The sequence below is a fragment of the Cnephaeus nilssonii genome (assembly GCF_951640355.1).
Source record: "Cnephaeus nilssonii genome assembly, chromosome: 13".
In the NCBI taxonomy this organism is placed as follows: Eukaryota; Metazoa; Chordata; class Mammalia; order Chiroptera; family Vespertilionidae; genus Cnephaeus; species Cnephaeus nilssonii.
Genome location: NC_137084.1, coordinates 54,390,208 through 54,412,808, shown reverse-complemented (window position 1 = coordinate 54,412,808; position 22,601 = coordinate 54,390,208). Strand labels below are relative to the sequence as shown.

Sequence of the window (22,601 nt, the reverse complement as noted above, 5' to 3'; positions counted from 1 at the left end):
GGGTGGAGACAGCTGGGGCGGGGGAGGGAGGGAGTACCCGACTGGCAGCCACTAGGGACCCTACCAGTGCACGAATATTATGCACTGAGCCTCTAGTTGTTATAATAAAAACCTAAGAAGACAGGCAAATGAGGCTGTTGGGTTTTTCTAGCCAGGCAGTCCCTTAGCCTTCTCTTTCACAAAAACATGTGTCAGAGTCATCATTCATCCGTTGCTCAGGGTCTGCTGGTCGGCCCCAGCAGGGTACTAGATGGAATGAGCTGAAAAGAAAGGAGATAGTAATCAGAGCATTGGGTGTTTGAAGCTGGGATTATGAGGGAAGTGCTGCTATTGAGATGTGGCCAACAAAGCAGCTAATTCAAGGGTCAGCTACATCAATCAATAGAGGCATAGCATCTAGAACAAGGGAGGTGAACATCCACTTAGTTCTCCTCCTTTCAGACCATGCTAAATACCACATTTGGTTCTGGACAAGATACTTTGAGGATCATAAATTCCCTAAAGTGCCTTTGGAGAACAGCAAGCTTGATGGTGAAGGAAGTTAAAGGCTTGGCCTGGTGGGAGAAGACTTAGGGACTGCTCTGTCTATATCAACAGCACGGTACTTCCTCCAGATATCTGAAAGCTGTTTTTCCAAAAGAGGACTGGACTTGTTTCTGTATCCTCACATGGAGAAAGACCAATTGGTAAAATGCCAAAGGAGGCAGTTTTCAGCTCAACATAAGTCAGAGCTATCCACAATGCACTGGGCCTTCTGTGAGAATTAGTTCCCTGTCCCAGAAAGAATTCAAGAATAGGTTGCATGACTTATTGCTAGTGTTCTTATCAGAGGAAATTTAAGCTTCAGATACTCTTTAAGATGCCTTCCCACCCCAGCATTCATTAGGACCACTTAAGATCCCTGGCTGGCAGGATAGGTATTATTATTCCCACTTTATAGAATAGGAAACCAAGGACCTGAGAGGCCAAGGAACTGTATCAGGTCACACAGTATCTGGCAGGACAGCAAGTTGAACCTGGGTCTGCTGACTCCAAGGCCAGACTGCTTTCTACAATGCTGAATTCCCTGTGGATGACGAGAGAAGGGAATGGCATGGTCTGCTCTCTTTTGCTTCCTGTTTCCAGGGATCACTGCTTATCTAATGAGTAACTAGTCATTCCATGATTCCCCACAGGGAAGCCTTGTTATTCGTGTGAGAAGGTTACATAAATTAGGATGTTTTAAAGGCCCTTCAAATCATCATTAAAGTCAGCTTATGGTCTCACGGACACAAGCAGTCCGGGGGTGAACCCTTGGGGAGAGCCATGCGTCAGCCAAGAGGAATGTGTGCTTGACAGCTGGTTGTTTTGAGTCTCTAATAAGCTAACACGGATGTTTGTGGATACTGTAGGTGGGGAAGGAGCTGGTCTCTCCAGGCACTCTGAAGAATATAGTAGCCCCAAGATGGAATGCCTGGCCTTCGGTGAATCAGCAGCCCCAAAGCCAAATACAATATATTTTAAGAAAGAACCTTAGGAAACATTGACTCCTACCTTCAACATCCTTGCCTCTTTCCAAACATCCTACTAATAAAAAGCTCCATCTTCTTGCCCCTACCCACTCACCAGGATGTGTTATACGATTTGGGGAGGGTAGGAAGGTGGCTGAAAATGAGTCAGTATGGCCCTGGCTGGTGTGGCTGAGTGTTTAGAGTGTCAGGCCTCGAACCAAAGGGTCTCAGGTTCTATTCCTCCTCAAGGGCATGTATCTGGGTTGCAGGTTCAATCCCTGGCCCCAGTCAGGGTATGTGCAGGAGGCAACCAATCGATGTGTCTCTCTCACATCAATGTTTCTCTCTCTCCCACACATACACCCTTCCTCCCTCCCTTCTACTCTCTCTAAAAAACCAATGGAAAAAAAATATATCCTTAGGTGAGGATTAACAACAACTAAGAGTCAGTATGGCTCAGTTACTATCCTGGAGTTTGGCCAATGGGGAGGACCCACCAGAGCAGGGGCGTCTCCATGTGAAGCTGTGAACCGCAGCAGTAGATAACTGTGAGTGTCCTGCTCACAGCTGAGACAATGCTTGATGTTTCTGTGGCAAAGACTAGTTGTTCCATTCTTCCTGCTCTTTCCCTGCCATGTGGTGGGACCTGGAGCATTGCAACTGAAGGACAAGTTTCCCCCCATGGTTCCCACTTACATGGTACATTGTTCATTTCTGTTACTTATAGTAGAATGGATGGGCATGGTCTGTTGGGTGTGCACCTAGAGCTCAGGCCTGTCTGATACTGGGCCTGGGTTGGACTGAAATTTGATGTCAGCAGCAGCTTCCGCCTTTTAGTAGACCAGAAAGGAAACCACCCCCTTTCTCTCTAGCACCCCAAACCCTAAAGAGAGAGATTGCTAAGCTGCTGAGATAAAAGTGATAAAGAAGAAGGGAAATGATAGTTTTAAAAAAAAAAAAAACTGACTTCTTTTTTAAGTCATCTGCTTTTTAGCTCCAGGAAAATTTCTTCTTTTTGAGTCTCTTCATCTTTCTATCTCTGGATAAATGATCTCTAATGTGCTGTGATTATGTGGAAGAAGAGTAGGATCTTTTCCTTTCAACTTGAATATATCACTGTATTTTGCATGAAGGAGAGATTTCCCATATTTCCATCAGAGAAATATACTTGTTTTAATTCTTAAGCATAAGTGAACATGATAAAAAAAAAAACATATGCTGAATTACTTATGAAGAATACATTTAAAGCTATTTTAAATGTGTTTTAATTAGTAAGATATTACTTATTAAGAAATTGCTTGTTATGTTTATTTTTATCATCTGGTGGTAAAGGCATTCTTAAGAACTTGCAAGTACTTAAGCACTGAATGAAAGAGAACATTGAATAACCATCCTGCCATTCCTTTAGTGTAATATTATAAAACTCTGAAATTAAGACTTACTTTCACTGCATTGTTTTAAAGATTACAAATAGCTATTTCAAAAACTTGTTTAATCCATAACAAAGATATATTACTGTCAATTTTTTTAATTAATATAAGCCCGGCTGGTGTGGATAAGTGGATTGAGCATTGTTCCATGCACCAAGAGGTTGCTGATTCAATTCCTAGTAGGGTTTCTCTCCCATCAATGTTTCTACCCCTCTTTCCCTCTCCTTTCCTCTCTCTAAAGCCAATAAAAAATATTTTTAAAAATCAATATGGACATTACTGAGCATCTGTTGTATACAAGACACTGCCAGGCAGTCAGCAATCCACGAAGAAATAAATAGTCCCGCCCTCAAGCTTTTCATTTCAAGATGTTGTTATGGATCTAGTGGAGTTGAGAACTGACCTCTAAGCTTTCCTAGCCTCTGAGTCTCTACATAAGTCTGGAGCTCAAGAAGAGTTCTAGGATGGAAATAGAAAGTTGGGACTTGCCAGCATTGATGATATTTGGGGTGAAGGCAATGACGAGTTTGGCTAATGAAAGAGAGTAGAGCACGAAGAGACTGTGGCTCCCCACCATTTTCTTAGCCATGCCCGATGGACAATTGCAAGTCAAAGTACTCACATAATTTAGGCTTGAATCTGAATATCAACAGGAGAAAGAACACATTCCATACAGATGATACACCGTGAGAAAAGCAAGAACACAGGAAAGGCAAGGAGTATGCAGAAGATGCTACGAGACTGGCCCGACTAGAGACGAATCTGTATTGGTTCAAAATAAGGTTAAGTAGGGGTGGAGCAGGCTATGGTAGGCTTTAAAACCGAGGCAGAGGGTCCTTATTATCAGAGCTCAAAAGTAGAAAGGGCTCCAGCCATCTAATCCAGGGGTCTGTAAACCAAACTTCTGTGAGCACCAGGCATTTACAGAGGTGCATCGGGGGTACTAAAAATGAAGTATTTCCCACCTATCATATAAGATTGAAACTGCTTGAGAAACATTTTATTGTTTTTTCATTGCGGCTGTATCAGGGTTCTGGCAGGGGGTGTAGTGTTGAGGCCTCTACAAGGCAGGACGTTGGAATTGAGATTCTTACAGAAATCTTAGAGCTTCAAACGGCCCTCCCAAGAAGAAGAAATAGGCTCTGCTCCCCAACGTAGGGAAATGACAAGGAACTTGTGCGAGGAAATGTTTCTTGGACAAAACTAAAACCAAACCTTCACCACATGTAAATTTCAAGTCCACATTTACAATACACACCTGGTGCAAAAAATCCCAGGTTAAGCAATGAGTATAAACTGTTGTCCCCTCCCAGTGCGATGGCTGAAGAACCCGGCAGAAGGAAAAGCATAACTCCCCTGTGGGGGCACTCCCACATTCATGCTGTGTGAAATTCCTGGAGGGGAAAAACAATGCTCCAAGGAAAATAAAGTCATGATTCATGGAAACAGTTCACACAGTGGGAAAAGCAGATACACAGCTAATAGAACAATTAGAACCCCAAGAAAAAGAAATACTCAGAGAAAGATTATAAAGCAGCTATACTTAAATGTATGAAAGAGATGTTTTTCTAGGAAGTAAGTAATAAGGAAAGTACCCAACACTGTGGAAAGAAAATGTCAGGCAGACTTTAAAAAAAGAACCAACTGAAACTTCTGAAGTGAAGAGTGGTCATGGAGACCCAGCAGGGTGCAGGAGTGGGAGGGCAAGACACCCTCAGAAAACCCAAAACCTCCCCAAATTCCCGCCTATAGGTGCCGGGACACCCTCCGTTCCTGCTCCTGATTATCCAGAAAGGAACTGGGACACCAAGATGTTTCACTAAGAAAGAGCCTTCTGAGCTCCTGTTGACGAAACAGCATTTCCTGAGGGAAAGAGAGGTTGGATAAGACTGGAATCCCCACATCCCAGCGTGATCACTCCATGCGGGACAGTCAAGGGCCTGGTATAGTCCCTCTCATTTCCTCCGTTTCTCCCTTTCTCCGTATCCTGCTCATTGAAACACACGCATACGCAGTCTCATCTTATTCAGCATTCATTTTAGTAGGCTTAACAAGATTGGTTTTTAATAAAGTTGGGTAACTAGAAAAAAATTCCTGAAAACAAATGATCCATCAAGATAAGTTATGTAAAGAAAAAAATACACCAGACTGTTCACGGTGATTACAGTTGAGGCGTGAGATTGTCAGGGGGTTTTGCTTGCCAAGCCATTCATTTCTATAATGTATGATTGTTTGTGAGCAGGCATTTCTTTTGCAATTAAAAAAATAATGGATTTTTTTATCATGAGTTAAGCAGCAATTCTTTACTAAAGACAATTGTTCCTTGCATTAAAAAATAATCATTAAAAAGTAAGCAAGCATTCCACTGTTCACTCTCTGGTGAATTGAGTATTGAGCTGACCTTGGGTCTTACAGACAACAAAGCAACTCACAGACATGGACTCATTTAATACAATAATTCTATTAAGTAGATATAATAATTGTTCTATCCCACAAAATAGAAGTTCCAGAAAGGGATCTTTGTCTACTAGTCACTGCTATTTCATCTCAAGCACCCAAAACAATGCCTAGTGCAGTGTGGATTCTCCACAAACTCTGAATGAATGAATGAATGAATGAATGAATGAATGCACACTTTACAGATGAGGAAACTGAGGCACTGAGAGATTAGGGAACTTGTCCAAGGTCACACCTGTAGCAAATGATGGAGCCAAGCTGTGAGCCCAGGTGGTATAACTCCAGAAACCATCCTCTATACTCTCTCTTTCTGCTCTTTTAACATGAAAGCAAAGTTCAACATATTCTAGACACCTTCTTGATACAAGGAAGAGAAGTGAGAAGGTCTGTGGAAACTGTCCTACTCAGCACACTCCTGTTTTCTCTCTCCAGTTTGTTCTAGGGCAGGCTCAGTGCCCCACCCTGCTTCTCCATCAAAGGGGCTCTGGAGGGACCAGCCATCAACTCCCATTTTTAAAACTCTAGCTACTGGCAGTGAGGAATGCATCTTCTTTTTTTATTTTGTATTTTTATTAAGATATAGTAGATATATGACTTTGTGTAAGTTTACGGTATACACATGTTGATTTGATACATTAACATATTGCCATATGAGTACCACCATAGCATTAGCTAACACCTCTATCATGTCACATAATTATAATTTCTTTTTTTGTGGTGGAAAAGTCGCCAGCATCTGGGTCAGTTGGCTGGCATTCCTGGTTCCTACTACTTTTTAAAAATATATATATTTGTATTGATTTCATAGAGGAAGGGAGAGGGAAAGAGGGATAGAAACATCAGTGATGAGAGAGAATCATTGATCAGCTGCCTCCTGCACTCCCCCTTCTGGGGATTGAACCTGAAACCTAGGCATGTGCCCTGATGGGGATTCAAACCATGACCTTCCAGTTCATAGGTCAATGCTCAACCACTGAGCCACACCATGGTTCCTCCTTCTTAACCACCAAGGCCAGTGGTCCCCTTGACCCTCCATTCACCAGAGTGAGGCACCCCCTGCAGGCCTCTCTACAAACTACAACATGCCCACCCCTCCCTGTATAACCCACACCCAGGAGGGTGAGGGGGTGTAGCTGAGAGGCTCTTTGGCTCCAAGCTTCTCCTGGTGCATGTAAAATGGTATAAACAAAGGAAAACCCCTAAGCTATGGCATCCAGACTACAAAGAAAGTTTCAAAATTTTACTCTAAGCCTTGATTGTAATATTTCAAGGGAGCGTTCACATTCTGAGTCCTTCTCAGCAGAGCTGGTCCCTGGTCAGTATTTTTATGAACACTGAATTTTAGGAATATCTTCTGCCAGTCAATCTGCATCTTACCTCATTCCCCACCTGGTCCTCCCTCGCCTAGGACTCAGATATCACAGTTTTAAAATACCAGAGCAAGAAACACCTGTCCGTTTGATCCAACTCCCTCACTTTAGAGGTAAAGAAACTGAGACAGAGAAAATTATTTCCCCACAGTCAGATGAGAAAAGCACTAGGAAATTAATAGGACCTATCCAGTTGTTTGCTCTCCTTCACAAAATTCATGAAATCTTTATCTGTATTTACCATGTGCTTTCTCTGTACAACCAGAGTGTGTCCAGTAAAAAGAAAAGACCTGTCCTAAAGAATTTAATTCTCCCTGAAATGATGATATGAACACAGAAAATAGTTCAAGGCAGCATTGAGTTATCAATTTATTCCTGTATTCATCATCCATTCATTCACCCAATGGATAGATAGTTGCTGGACATAGGGATAAATCAGAAACAGACTTTGTTCTCCAGGAGCTTACAATCAAGCAGGGGGAAAAGAGACACATGCCCGGGTTCCAGGCTCAATCCCCAGAAGCGGGGGTGCAGGAGGCAGTTGATCAATGATTCTCTCTCATCACTGATGTGTCTATCCCTCTTTCCCTCTCCCTTCCTCTCTGAAATCAATACAAATATATTTTTTTTAAAAAAAGGAGGAACCAGGAATGCCAGCCAACTGGCCCAGATGCTGGCGACTTTTTCCACCACAAAAAAGAGAAATTAATTATGTGACATGATAGAGTTGTTAGCTAATGCTATGGTGGTACTCATTCTCAAAGATTTACTGCTGGGTCTGTGTAGACCGAACACACACCTAGTTAACTGCTCTTCCTGTGGTGTCGATCAAGGCTGGTGGGGGGGGGGGGGGGGGGGGAAGGTAGTCAAAGGGACTGGGGCATTTGGTTGGGTTTAAAAGTCATGGTCATCTGCCCAGAAGAGAGCTAGCAACTCACTTTCACAGAGCCCCCACTCCGTGCCAGGTGCTTTACATTTAATTTTCACAGCAACCCTCAGAGATCAAGCATTGAGGCTCAGAAGGGTTAAGCAACTTGTCCAAAATCACCCAGCTAGAGATTGGAAGAGTTGAGACTCACCAGAAACCCATCTGACTCCAGAGCCTGAGGTTGTTTATCACGGACCCTCTGCTGCCTGCTCTTCCACCCGGCCCTCCCCACAGTGGCCCCATCTGTGATAGCTTGAATCCTTGAGGGTAAAGGAAATGGCTCAAGCGGTTGTGATGCAAAGATGCTTTGGCATTGTGGCCTCTGGAAAGGAGACTGCAACTCCACGGGGTGACATCTAATGGGATGTGTGCCACCGGGCACTCCTGGTGGGACTATTCTCTGCCATTCATTCATTCATTCATTCATTCATTCATGCTTTCTTATATTCAATATCTAGGGAGTCAGGCAAGGGTAGGGCCTGGGCATACAGCAGCCTGTCTGCTTGGTGTTTTAACATGGGTGTCTGAAGCTGATTTGCCCAGAGGGCAGGAAAGGGTTCCAGTAAAGCTCCTTCTTTAGTTGTCCTGCCACCCATGGTGAGCAAGACACACCCCCGCCCTCCAGGACATGCCTCCTGCCTGCTTTGATCTAGTCCAGTGATGGCGAACCTATGACACGCGTAGCCATTTCTGATGACACGCGGCCGCATGCCGAGGATGAAACATTTGCTGCTCCTGAGGATGAAACATTTGCGACTAGAGTCTTGGAGTTAGTTTTTTCCTCAAAGTGACACACTACCCGAGTTATGCTCAGTTTTTTGGCGAAGTTTGACACACCAAGCTCAAAAGGTTGCCCATCACTGATCTAGTCTGTCACCCAACCTGACTCACTCTTCCCCTTTCTTCCCCTCCGTGACTTGAGCTCACTTTGGTCCCAAAAGCCCACAAACACAGACTGGGTTTTCCAACTTTATTGTCTCCCACCCCTAGAGTCACTGTCATAATTCAAGGTGGGATTTAGCCCATTCTGTGAGTGAGGGGCAGCTTAGACTCTGGGGGAGGTTGAGGCATGACTGTGTGACAGACCGTATGGTGCAAATGCTCGGGTAGATCAGCTGAATAGAGAGGTCTGAATGGACCAAGCTAGTCAGAGAGGCTTCACGGAGACATCAGGGGCCTCGTGACGTGTCAAATGCTGACGCTCCCAAACCAGCTGGTGGGCTGGTGGCTGGGAAACATGCACAGGCTTTATGAGCACAAAGTTGAGGAGTGAGCTGCCGTGCCCTAGAGGAAAAACTCAGCACTGGCCTCTGACCTTTGAGAGGTCAGGGGTCAGCATGTCAGCCACCATCCTCTTCCCAGCACTGGGATTTCTGGCGCCATTTGCGTGCTTGCCCAGGAACTCAGACAAACGGGGAGATTGAGGAGGAAATCCAAATTGTTCCTGAAGTGGTTTCTGTCTGGCCAGGGATCGCGTCAGAACAGTGACTGAGGAATGGCCACATTATTCTGGGATTTTTGCTTAGAAGTTGCTGCTTCCTGTGACTGTCTTATTACGTGATGGGAGTTTTCCCCGTTGGGCCAGAATGCCAGTCACAGGAGCCCGCCAGTCTGGCTGCAGGAGCTGTGCTCACAGGGGAATCTCCCAGTGAGGGACCTGGGAAGGAATGGCCTCAGGGGTCCACCCTCCCCCCGCCCCACCCCCTGCAGGAATCCCTTCCTCAACTTCTTTGCCAAGTGGAGCCTCAGGGACCACAGCATCACTTCCAGGGCCGGGCAGCCCCTTCCCATCCAGTGTCCGAAATCTCTGCCTTATGTGGCACCGAAATGTGTGTCCCTCTGACGTCCACCTGTTGGCTCTGCTGTTTCCAAGGCCAATAAACAGAGCAGTCCATCACGTTTTTGAAGATAATGGTTATACTTCATTCCACTTGGTGTTGTCTTTTTCGGTCTCAGTATTCCCACTGTCTCGAATCCATGGTTTCTGGTTTCCCTCACCTACAGAACAGTTCCCCTGTCATCCCTGTGGATGTCTCCCCGCCCCGCCCCAGCAGCCCGACTCCCTCCCTCATACTTGTCCGTGGTGCAGCTGGGGCATGAGGGCTCCACTTCCTTCCCTCCACCAGCCTGGGAGGTCCTAGCCAGAGGGACCATGTCTTCTTCACATTCTAACTGGACTCTGGCTCTCACCTCCTCCCATCGCCTTAGTCTCACCCCATCCTTACTCATCTCTCTCCATACTCCATTATCTGCATCTTACCTCATTACCATACTCCATTATCTCATATGCACGCTTCCCATCTCAAAAATGAATCCATCCTCAGTCCCACATCCCCCAGTGGCTGTCACCTTCCCTCTACTTCAGAGCAAAGCTTCTTGAAATTCAATGGCATTTCCTCCCCTTTCATTCCCCCTTTAACCCCTGCAGAATAACTCCCTCCCCACCACTCCACTTCTAAATGCCAACTCCCACAGACACTTCGAGATCCCTGTTTCTCAGGACATCTCGGCAGCCCCTGACATGCCTGCTCTGCCCGCCCACCTTCCACCTGGCCGGTTCCCCTGCTCACTGTCCCTTGCTGGACTCCCGTCCTCTGCCCGCTCTGCTCTTTGGACATAGGTGTGCCCCAGGGTTCTGTCCTTGGCCCTGCTCCCTGCTCGCTGCACATGCTCAGCCTGAGACCCTCATCCAGGCCCATGACAGACGGATCCCCATGCCCTGAACTCCACGTTCTTTTCTGCTGAGCCTCATGGAGTCTGCTACTCATAAGCACGTCCCCCGGGCATCTCAGCTCCTCAGGCTCAGCACATGCCAAACCTGTCTTACCAAGTAAGCTTGCCTGTCCTTTCCCATCCCCAAGCTCACTGAGCAGCGGACACACCATCCCTCCTCCTGGGCTCCTCCTCCTCCTCCATCTTCCACATCTGGCCATTAGGAAAGCCTGCCCTTAATAACCATTGCCCCCGTGGACTCAGTGCCTACAGTATGCCAGGCTTTTTTAGACATCCTCTCATATTATTCTCACAACAGGACTGCAAGGTATTATTCTCCTATTCTGTTATCAGAGAAAACTGAAATTTGGATTCAAATTTGAATTCATTTAGTAAGTGAGGGAGCCAGGCCCTCTGGATCCCAAAGCTCTCCACACTCTGCCATTCCTCCCTCACATCTTTCCCAGCCCCTCTCCCCCCGCTCTGTGCCCATTGCCTCGAACCAGATTTCATGATCTCTCACTGGGGTGGCACACACATCTCCTTGTCTCCACTATGCCCTGCCCGCTGTCCATCCCATCAGCCACTCTGCTGCCCGAATGAACTTCCCAAAACACATGCCACTTTCCTGCCCAAAGCCCCTCAGGGGGCCCCATTGCCCTCCAGACTATCTAGGCTCTTTACACAGGGTGGCCCCAGGCTCCACCAGCCTCATCTCTCCCCACTTCCTTCCCCTTCTTCACACTCCTCTCCCAAGCCCGACTCTATTGATTTTCTTGCAGCTCCAGGAAGGCCCCGTGGTCTCATTCCACATGCATCTGCTGTTCCCTCTGCCTGAGGTGCCCTTCTCCTGCCCCAAACCCGCCCCCCCCCGCCCCTACACACACACACACACACACACACACACACACACACACACACAGTCTGTCCATGAGTCTCGGCTCTTTTCAAGCTGCACCTGGGTCTCCTGAGCCGTGAAGCCCTCACTGCCTCCCCCGCAGCAGACCTGCCTGCTGCCTTTGAGGCCTCCCACACACCTAGCACATATCTTTTTAGGACCCTTGCCACAGTATGTTGCCGCTGCTTTTGCATTTTCTTGTGCCCCAGACTGTGAGATTCTTGTGTTTGCCTTTGTAGTCCGCAGGTAAGACAGTCCCTTATTCACAGTGGACACTTAGGAATGCTTGCTGAATTGATGTTTTATGTCGTGCCTAAGATAGTTCCTGATACAAAGAGGGCCCCCTGCCGTATACATTTCTTTAATACTTAAAACAGAAATGTCAATAAATAATGGTGATGCAGTGTGATACGTGTGACTACAGAGATGTGTGCGGAGTAGCACGGCAGCCCAGAGGAGAGAATTGCTGCTACCCTGAGGGTAGAGAGAGCGATGGGTCAGAGAAACCTTCCTAGAAGAAGTGACACTTCAGCGTGGACTCACAGTTGGAGTGGCAGTTGGCCTGGTGAAAGGAGGCCTTCTAGGCACTTGAGGAAACCGTGGAGCTGGGCAAGGGCCCACAGAGGCGGGGAAGCAGCAGCATATGCCAAGGATGCTGGAAGGCACGGGCAGGGGGTGAGCATTGAGGTTGGAGCCAAAGTGAACACCACCTGAGGAATGTGTGTGTGTGTTTAAAATATATTTTTTATTGATTTCAGAGAGGAAGGAAGAGGGAGAGAGAGATAGAAACATCCATGATGAGAGAGAATCATGGATCGGCTGCCTCCTGCAAGTCCCCCACTGGGGACCGAGCCCACAACCTGGGCTTGTGCCCTTGACCAGAACTGGAACCTTTCAGTTCGCAGGCCGACGCTCTATCCACTGAGCCAAACCAACTAGGGCAGCCTGAGGAGTTTAGGCATAATCCCAGAGGAAGTGAGATCCCTGTGAGGACTGGGAGAAAATAAGTGGCCTTCACAGGTTTGTGTTTAGAAAGACAGGGGAGGATGGGTTGGGGGAGGGGAATAAACCCGGAGGAGGTGAGTTATTACAAGATCCTGGCCAGAGTGGCGATTGCAGTGTTCCCTGGGAGCGGTGGCCTTGCCCTGGACCCACCCCGTCCCACCTGGTAAAGTCCTTTCTGCAGAGAGTCGTGTCTCTCCAAGTTTGCTCCAGCACAGGTGGGGAGGGTGGGATGCAGAAGGTAAGGTCTCTGGTCAAATAAGCTTAGAAAACGCTGGGTTAACAGGTTTCTTAATGCAGGACTTTTCAGAGCCTTTAATGTGCATTGCATATATTGTATGTAACTTTCAGAGTTTCCCTAATGGAGTTAGCCATGGAAACGCTTTCTGAGAGCATCTAAAGGAACTCGCGTTTAATGGAGTATGTAAAGTAGAAGCAAAGACCAGAGCTCCGTGATTCTGTGAGCTCCAGTTCCTGGGAGGAAAGCATAAATAAAACGCAATCGCTTTGCATCGGGTGATGACCGATACTCTCAATGAGCACTCTGCCCTGGGAGTCGGGGATGCGTGTTTTTCGCTGGGGGGACAGAGTGGGCTCCCATGGAAATCCGAGTGGTACTTTTTAGTCATTCTGTTTGGACACAGGCTCCTCCCAGGTGCCTTGTGTTTGTTCAGGCCTGGAAGAGGTCAGGCCCAGGTGTTTGAAAGAATGGCAGGTCCTGACCTGTGGAAAGAGAAACCAGGTCGGCAGCTTCTGGAATGCTTTGCTCTCACACATCCCCTCACGCAGCTTCCGGTTGGCTGGCTGGGAGGAAGGACGGGGCAGCCACCTCAGAGTCTCCTCACCCAGCGGGGGGGGGGGGGGGGGGGGGGGGGGGCAGGTGCCCGGGAGGCCTGGTCACAGCGTCACACACAGCTCACCGGGGCTCCCAGGCACGGTGCTGGGGGGGGGGGGGGGGGGGGGGGAGCATCCACCCATGCGACAGCCTGGAGTCTCTCAGTGAGCCCTGGCCTTGGAATGCCTTCCTTGGCCGCGCCAAGGCCATTTCCCAGCTGAGTCCCCAGGGTCGAGAAATCCGGTCAGCTCAGTGTGTGGCTGGGGAGGTGCCTCTTTCTCTGTGGCAGGAATCCTCCCCTGCAGACACATCAGATGTTCCTGAGCCCCTGCCAGGCGCAGAGTGAAGAGTTTAAAAGTGCAGAAGGGGACAGATAAGCAGGAGCCTCCTTTGGCCTTGGGCAGGCAAGAATGTCAGCAAGTAGCTGCCAGCACTAAAATCGGGAAACTGCCCAGAGCCCTGAGGAGGGGCCCACACAGGGTCCCCTCCGAGGGGCTCCTGTCGCTGCAGCTGCACCACCGTGGGGGGGCGGGGGGGGGGGGAGGCTTTCTTGGCCGGGCCAGGGCACTCAGCTGGTCTGGGGAGTCTCAGCTCAGAAAGGACTCTACAGTACTGACTCAGGATTTCCCTGTCACGCCTTGTTCTTGCTTGGGATCATCAGCAATCCCTACTTTGGACTTGTAGAAATGTCTGAGTGAAGCTCCTAGTAGATCTACTCCAACCCTGTACTAAGTAGCTCATGCTGCTCCACCAACACTCCCAGAGCAGGAAACTAAGACCCAGAGAGAGGGGACTCAGCGCTTATGTCAGGGACAGAGGGAAAACGCAATTGTCCTCTCTCCCAGGCAGTATTTTCTTCATCACATGGCACTTCCTTATCTTTTACAAATTCACATCGCCATTAAAACTAAACTAAGGTAAGTTCTTCAGTGGGATAGAGCCAGCTTCAGATTCCAGCCCCACCACTTTCCAACTGCGATGGAATCAGTAACCCCTGGGCTACAGCTCAGGACTCCTCCGAAATAGCAGCTACTTCATAAGGTCACGTGAGGGTTAATTGAGATAACATGCAATGAGTTCAGGGAGATGCCCCCCAGGTAATCAACACTCAGTGAAGTTTAGCTATTTTTGTTACTGTTGTTGCCAGCAGTGAGAAGTTAATGAGTCCATGTAAGGCAATTATAATTAACATTTAAATTGGCATTATGCTGAAAGCTCATTATCTGTATTAGGATCTCCATAGATGAATTGAGAAAAAAAATTTTTTTTTTCCACCAAAGCCATTTACATTTTCACTTTGAAATTTTGTTTCTGGTCTTAATTGGCTTTTAGTTAGTTTCACAAGTTGGCAGGCAAACTCACAACACTAAATTTTTTACCAGCTCCTTTATGTATACCCTTTCCTAGAGCATCAATAGATGCTTTCGGATGGATGGATTGATGGATGGATGGACTGACAGATGTACACGTGGACAGATGGGTGATGCTAAGAGAGCAATTGAAGCGACCACCCTTGATTCAGACTAGCGAGTGGTCTGGCTTAATGAAAAGCCTTAGAGGAGGAGGCAAGAGGCTGGGAGACATTGGTGAAGGGCCAAAGGTCTCGGTGGAGACAAAGAACAGGTGTAGTGGAAGTGAGGGACGTGGAAGTGAAGCATCCATCTTATATAAGAAACTGCTGTTTGAAATTTTAACCCTGCTATTTGGCTTCTGTAGATGCTTGCTTGCTTAAATAATAAGGAAATAAGACTACTCCCGTTCCAGAGAGGCCATAAACCTTCCCTGGACGAAGTTATCAGTGCTGGTGCCAGGCCAGGCCTTTGGTTGAGGTCTCGAAGCCCCAGCACATAGGGCTCTTGAAGAACTTGCAAAGGGGACCAGAAAAAAAAACATATTTGGGAGACAAAGAAGGTAAAAAGATATAAATAGGGAAACTTCCTCCATGTTTTTGGCCCAGAATTTGAGAGACATTTTTCTCTGGACCCGCACGTAATAATAATAATAATAATAATAATAATAATAATAATAAATGTAACTCCATCTCTCTAAGCGTTGCTTGGTTCTTCTCTGGTTTTTCTGTAACAGAAGGAGAGGCTGAGTTCAGAGACTGAGATGGGCAGTGTGAGATGCTGGAGCAGGACTGGTTTCTGGTGAGGAAAGGAGGGGAGCAGCCATGGGGAGGGGTGTCCGAGATGAATAGGGTTGTGGAGTCCCAGCAGGTCTAGGAATGCCGTCTAGGTTATTGGATGGGTGATTCACATAGCCTTTTGTGCAGTCCCGAGTTAGGGTTAAAGCATCCTGAATTAATGAAGGTTTACTCAATATCTCAGCATATTGCTCCCTGGGAGGTTCTCCTACATAAAACTGAATGTAACATGAAAGTGTAATATAGTGCGCTGAACAAAAGTGCTTATTTATAACTCTCGCCTTATTTTTACCTCCAAGTGGTGCTATTTAAAGGTCGTGTGTGTGTGTGTGTGTGTGTGTGTGTGTGTGTGTGTAAGAGAGAGACAGAGAGGGAGAAAGGAGACCATGTATTACATTCTTTGTTGTCTGACCTTTACAGCATTTAGCTCCAGGCCAATTGTGGAGTTACACTGGGAGTCTTGTGAGGATTATATATAGCAAAATGTCACCAGCAACCAAAGACATTCTGTTCCCCCTCCCGACTCAAATACTTGAAATTCACACCCTCAACAAAAATTCACAGTAAATTTTGGCTTGGCAAGCATAGCCCTGTATTTGTGCACAGGAAGTCTTATGTATCATTTCTCTTCATCGGACAAGAAGGGAGCTGGAGGTGGGTCAGGAGACACAGCGAGCCCCCACTGCTACCCCATCAGCACTTGCTCTGTGACTGTGAATTAAGAATTGTGGCCAGGATGACACATGTGTTTAGCACTTTATAATTTAAAGCCACCTTCAGGTATTGAGTTCGATTCCAGTCAAGGCCACGTACCTCAGTTGCAGGCTCAATCCGCCTCTCTCACATCCATGTTTCTTTCTCTTTCTGTCTCTCTCCCCTCCCTTCCACTCTTTCTAAAAATCAATGGGAAGAATATCCCCGGGTGAGGATTAACAAAATAAAATAAAATAAAAATAATAAAATCCACCTTCAGCTTTTAGTCCTCAAAACAGTCCACAGAAGTTGCCCAGGCAGATATTATTGGGTCCACTGACAGATGGGGAAACTGAGGCAGAATAGAAAAGTGACATTACTTGTGCAAAATCACTCAGTTGTATGTGGCACAGCCAGGTCAAGTCCACAAGCCTCTTAACCTCGGCCCAGAGCTCTTAGCCCTGGACTGTGGCAGTTACTGCCCCTCCATTTCTGCCCCTGTAACATGAACCCGCCTCCCGATCCCCCACCAACAGCCCTAACTCACTAACGTTCTGGAAGGACCATGGTAGGAGCAAATATTTGCATTTCTACTGTACAGGGTGTCATGCACAAAAGTATGAGGTTGCAAAAAATGTTTTATGGGCCATTTCCGTGCCACTCAACCCCTCATAGCCACCAGCCTCATCAGAGACAGATGTCCCCCATAGCATAGGAAGCCCACACAGAAGTGTGTGCCCCACCCACCTTTTCAGCAAGGTCATAAATCCTTCTGTCCCAGCTGGTCCCGAGCCTCTAGGCCACACCTGGTTGTGGATGGCAGAACACTTCTCCTACCACCTGCCCCCCCCCCCGCCTCCCCCCCGCCACACACACACACACACACACACACACACACACACACACGCCTTGCTGATCAATCGGGGCATTTATTTCTCAATGAACATGACCTCAGATACTATTCGTCACAAATTGACCCATGAGATGAAGTCTTTTTATTTGTTTGGTCCATGGATTGAGTGATTTTTAATAAGTCATATCACTCTTGCTTCCAGAAAGACTCCAATAAGAGACACAATACAACAAAACTACCAAAACCAGGGTCAAAGGGCAAGAATGAGTCAGGGGGAGGTGCGTGCAGAAAGCCCAGGCTGAGGGAACCCACTGTCAAAGAAGAGAAATCTTAGCTCTCACCTTTCTCACAGACAATGTCAACAGCAAACGTAGATTATGAGTCTAGTCATTTTTAAAGGAACACAAGCTTTAACCTGACCTTGGAATCTAGGAGGCATTTCTGGCATAGATTATAAATAAGGCATCTCAGGTGGCTTTGTGGGCGTGTCTTCACCCACCAAGGCAGCATTTCTCAGAGCCCTCTGCACTGTCAGATCAGAACCATCTGGGTGCTTGCTAAAATGCAGATTCCTGTACAGTGTGGGAACCATAGTTAATAATTAATATGTATCGGATACTTGAAGCTTGTTAAGAGAGGAGATCTTAAATGTCCCCACCATTCAAAAAAAGGGGGTAACTGTATGAGGTAATGGATGTGTCAGCTGGATTGAGCCAATGGTTTCACGGGGATATGTATATATCACAATAAAAATGCAGTTTCCTGCGCCCCCTTCCCCTCAAACTCTCTGTGTGAGAAATCCCTGGAAGATGGGCCTGGTGATCTGCATTTTAGACTGAGTCTTCTGTAACTTCAAGCTGGAGAACACCCTCACCAAGGCGTAAACAGAAAACAGGGGCTTAATGCAGTGGCCTTTCCCAGCCTCCCTTGCATCTTCTCAGGGAACAATGCCAGACCCAGAAGAGTCTCTGGTGGAGGAACCTGGGTCCAGGGAACGTGAGGAGGCCACAGAGGCTCCCCAGGCCCCGGTGCTGGAGAAGCCGGGCTCTCTGCATGCACTGAGTTTAGAATGAGATTTCTGCTTGGATTCCAGATGGCCACAGGCCACAGGCCACAGGCCAGAGAGAGCAGGCCCCATCTCAGCCCTTCCACCCACATGGGTCTGCCATCCATGGCCCATGGGAGCCACCAGCTTTCACTAGAGACAGTGATGTGGGCTCTACTGACCACCAAGCCCAGGGCCTTTACTCTCCCTCTTCCCCATCTCATCCATAATGGAGCAGGCAGAGCCAGGAGTCCCAGAGCCAGCGGGTGGCAAAGACCCCAGTGAACGAGCCATGCCACAGTGGAGCCTCCCCACCCCCAGTGCAGGCTGGGGAATGCTAGGGATCAGCCTCGGGAGGCAGTCACAAGTTCTTTCCTCTCCCGCACCACAGGTTTGGAATAAATTGCCTCATTCAGTTTGAAGATTTTGCCAATGCCAACGCCTTCCGCCTGCTCAACAAGTACCGCCATAAGTACTGCATGTTCAACGATGACATCCAAGGTAGGTCTCTACCCCACCCGACAAAGCCCCCGAGGATGAATGCCTTCTCACAAGGCTCTCCTGGATGCCAAAGAGGGGGCACCTGGTAGCTGGTTTGCTGCCAACAACTGTTGAGGAAAGAGCATTAGACTTGCTTTCAACTCCCACGTGGCTAGTTCTTAGCTCTGTGACCTCAAAGAAGTCTCTTAAGTTTGTTAAGCCTCAGATTCCTCATCTATAAAATGGAGATCATCACTACTTCAGAGGAAAGTAAACATTATATAACTTAATATCTGAGATAAATACTAAGCAACACTGTCATTTCCTAGCTACTTGAACTTGGGCAGATCGAGTCAGTGAGCCACAGTTTCATCATCCGTTCAATTGGGATAATAACTGCCTTGGAAGATTATTGTGAAAATTTAAAGAGCTAATATAATGGAAAGTACCAGCCCTTAAGCCTGCCATAAAAATGGTCTTCCCCGGCCACAATAACTTGCTCTTGGATTTTCCAAAACACAAGATGTATTCCTGTCAGGGAATCAGAACAATCCCTCCTCTTATCTTGGCTGGAATGTATACTACTCAGAATGATGCCCCTGAGAGACATCGGCCCCAGGGCCCCAGGCCCCAGAGCACTCCAAAAGCCAATGAATGGGAAGCATCTTCGAGTTCAGGTTCAACTTGGTCACCTGTTCTATGGACCAGAAATATCTGAAGGCCCTTGCTTCTTGCTGTGGAGATGCCAGTATGTGAACCTGGAGTAAAGGGGTGGTCCCTCCGGGATCATCTCTCCCCATCCAGGTGTTCCCAGTGAGGAGCTTTGCGAGCCATTCCTAGTACTTTATAAAGCCTCGATGGCATGCGGGGTATTTATTTTTTATTGCTTTTGGGGGGGGGGGCACAGGTGTTGATCTTTGGGAGTAAAAGGTTGGCCAGCCCCTCATTTTGCAGATGAGGCTCAAACAGGTCATAGCTTTTCATCAAATGATCTAAGAGGATTCAAATCCATGTAATAACAGCTAAGGATTAGAGCTGAATATGTATTATATGTCAGGCATTGTTGTAATAAGCACATTACACATTTACTCCTATAAGATATTATCATATCTGGCCTATAAGTGAAGAAAGGGAGGCACAGCGAGTAACTTATATAGCCAGTAAGCAGAGAGTTGAAATTTGGACTCTAAATTCCAAGTTCATTGTCACTGGCTATACTGCTCCCAGATCTCACACTCACAAAACCAAACGCCTCTTCCTTCCCAGTGGTCCACATTAAGGGCTAAAGAAATGTGGTTCATTGTTGTTGTTTTTGCATTGGTTATCAAATTTCAAGAGTACAGTTAAGCATATTTTAGATAATTAAGATCAATATATATGACTTCAGTGCCTGAAGAGTGGGTGCCCAGAGAGGGCAGACCCAGGAAGGGAAAGCTAACCCATGCGAATTCCAAGCCTGTCACACTCTGTGCCCCAGCCCTGATGCAGAGGGCTGGGACGGGCATCGGGGTCCAGCAGCACTGGCTGGGGAGGGAGCCTTCACTCATGCCTGCCCTGGAGGAAACACCTGCCCCTAGCCCCTGACCGGCTCCCCATCATGGCACCCACCCGTGAGTCAGCAGCAGGACAGCGACCCCCCTGAGCCCTTGAGCTGCCAAGGCCAGAGGGTGGAAGCGGAAAACGAGGCCCTGTGGGCAGCACACCTGAGGCACAGACTCCAGATGTGCAGACACACACACCACGTGTTGGTACATCCTCATAAACACAGGCAGAGGGACACATCCAGGTCCGGCAGCGCATCAGCCTCGATGGCCCCACACGGCTGCCAGAGCACCTCGGAGATGAAACTGTGGCTGCTGACGCCCTCTTCCCGAGAAAGCTCTCACTCCCTCCCCGGAAGGATAAGGCCTGCTTGTGCCCCACTCCACCCCCACTCATCTCTCTCTTTGACCTCTGACCCATCCGTACTTTAATCCTCCCACCCCCCTTCCCAGTCAGTTCTCTCTGCATGTGCAAATCCTGTTCCTCAGCTTGGGACCTGTTCCCCATCACATTTGCCTGAGTAACAAACTCCTACTCACCCTTCAAGACTCAGCTCAAGTGTCTCCTGTCCCAGGGAAGGTCTCACTTCAGCCCCCACCTCCTGAGTCTGGTTTGGATGCACACCAGATGCTCCCACAGCCACCTGTGCTTCCCTGTCAGTCTCCTTACCACACTGTACCCCAAATGCCTGCATTGGGTTGTTGGTCTCCCCAAGACAGGTTAGGCTTCCAGAGGCATGAACCACTTCCCAGCTCCCCGCACAGTGCCTGGCACATTGAAGATGCTTCATACATGTTTGAAGAATGAATGAATGAAGTCTACACATGCAAATTGACATTCTCATGAGCACACCCACCCATGGATGCCACGTGTCTCAGATTCTGCTTCCCAGAGAACCCAAGCTGTGCCAAATAATAACATGTTGCATACAAAGTGGTTTTCATTCACATGGTCTCATAACTTCCTTGTAAACACCCCCCCACACACACTTTGCTGTCCCATGTCATTGGTGAGGAAACTGAAGTTCAAGGGTTGAGTTTTGCTCCAGGTCACATAGCCAGACAGGCACAACGCTGGGACTAGTTATTTCTGGATAATAGTAGCTGAACCTAGTTATTTCTGACTTGGAACTCTCCACCCTCTCTCCACGACACCAGGCTGCCTCTTCTTATTTGTGGATGAGGTGGTGCAGCGAGTCTTCTTGCTAAGGATTAAGTTCCAGACCCCACATAAGAGTGGGCGTCACTGCTCTCCAGCATCCTGCTGCTCACCTCACCTTTCCCATTCCCTCCTCTCGCTCCTGGAGTTTATAAACTCAAAGATGAAGCTTACAGAGGGCAAGGGTCTCGCCCACGTCACCAGCTGGTTAAGCGAGGGACCCAGGGCCAAAGCCTATGGTGAGCACTCTCATTGCCAAGTGGGCAGTGAGGGGACTGGTGAGGAACTCCAGGACTAATGGGCCAACGTAGAAGATTAAGCTCATGCTAGAAGTACCTCCAAATACAAAGTTAAAAAAAAAAAAAGAAAAGAAACATAAGACTACACAGCCTTGCTCAAAAATAGGAAAGGAACGCCTGCATGCACAGAATTGAAGAGGGCTGAGAGAAAGGGAGAGAGCGATCATGGGGTGATCAGAAACCAAAACCATGCCACATGTGGTGGCTGGGGACAGGCCAGTCCACCCCAGCAGGACCAGTGGCCGGAATCCACTAGGCCCCCACACAGGGCGGGGGCTGGGGTCAGGCTGCCCAGATGACAATGAGACTGGGCCTTCCTGCCTGCTCTGCACAGGAGCCCCGCCTGGTGTCCTCCGTGGAACAAGGAAAGATGCGACTAAAGGCCTCAGGGTCCCAGCAGACTGAGCCCAGGAGAGCAGGGCCATGGCTGGTGCTGAACAGGAGCTCGGGCACAGGACTTGAAGTGTCTCAGCCAGTCTTGCTGTAACACACACACCTGGGGTCACCGACCCACAGGGCCAACCAGGGGTGCGGCCTCTGGAGCCCCAGTGGGAGGGCGATGCTCCCCAGGGCTGCCCCTGCTCTCCTGCCCCCCTTCCAGCCCCATGGAAAGTCTCTGCGCCCCAGGCTGGTTCTGGGTGCGCAGGGCGGCCGGCTGCCCTGAGTCATCGCTGGCAGCCTCCTCCAGAATTTTGGAAAAGGCCACAGGTGACTTTGTTGTTTCAGCTGGGCCCCGGGAGGCCTCCCTGCACTGAGGGGAGGAGAGACCTGGAGGAGGAAGAGCAGGAGCAATGGCCATGCCTGTCCTCCCAAAGGAGCCAGGTCCAGGACACTGCTGGCCAATAACCGCGGGTGCCTGGCCTCCCTAATAGCTGCCCACAGCGTGTGGCTGGGGACAGAAAACCCAGCGGCTTGTCAGCCCCAGAGCGACCTCCTACCCACCAGCCTTCCGTGGACTGTCTTGCCCAAGGCCCACCTCATCCCCAAGGCCGATGCTGCCCGTGTGGTATGTCAGGCATCATCGCCCCTCGCACGGTTAAGTTTTCGAGTTTTCCGTTGTGAGCCATAGAGACTTGAGACAGGCCTAGGGCAATCCCCACTTTTCTGCATTGTGGCTGTGGCCAAATGGCTTAAATCCTCACAGCCTTCTTTTCCGTGTCTGTAAAATGGACATAAAATGGATGTACTATTAACAGCCACATGGGATCATCAGCCAGTTCCACCAGGATGACCCAGATGCTTTTACAAAGCTATGCTCTGTGC

At 48.3% G+C, this 22,601-nt stretch overlaps 1 protein-coding gene across 1 annotated transcript in view; it reads left to right on the top strand.

The window, feature by feature from the left end:
• ME3 (malic enzyme 3) overlaps window positions 1-22,601 on the top strand; it is a 171,394-nt gene that overhangs the window by 132,293 nt on the left and 16,500 nt on the right. The window contains exon 8 of the mRNA XM_079789394.1: window positions 18,251-18,360. Coding sequence (XP_079645520.1) covers window positions 18,251-18,360 — 110 coding nt within the window. The remainder of the gene's footprint in view (window positions 1-18,250; window positions 18,361-22,601) is intronic.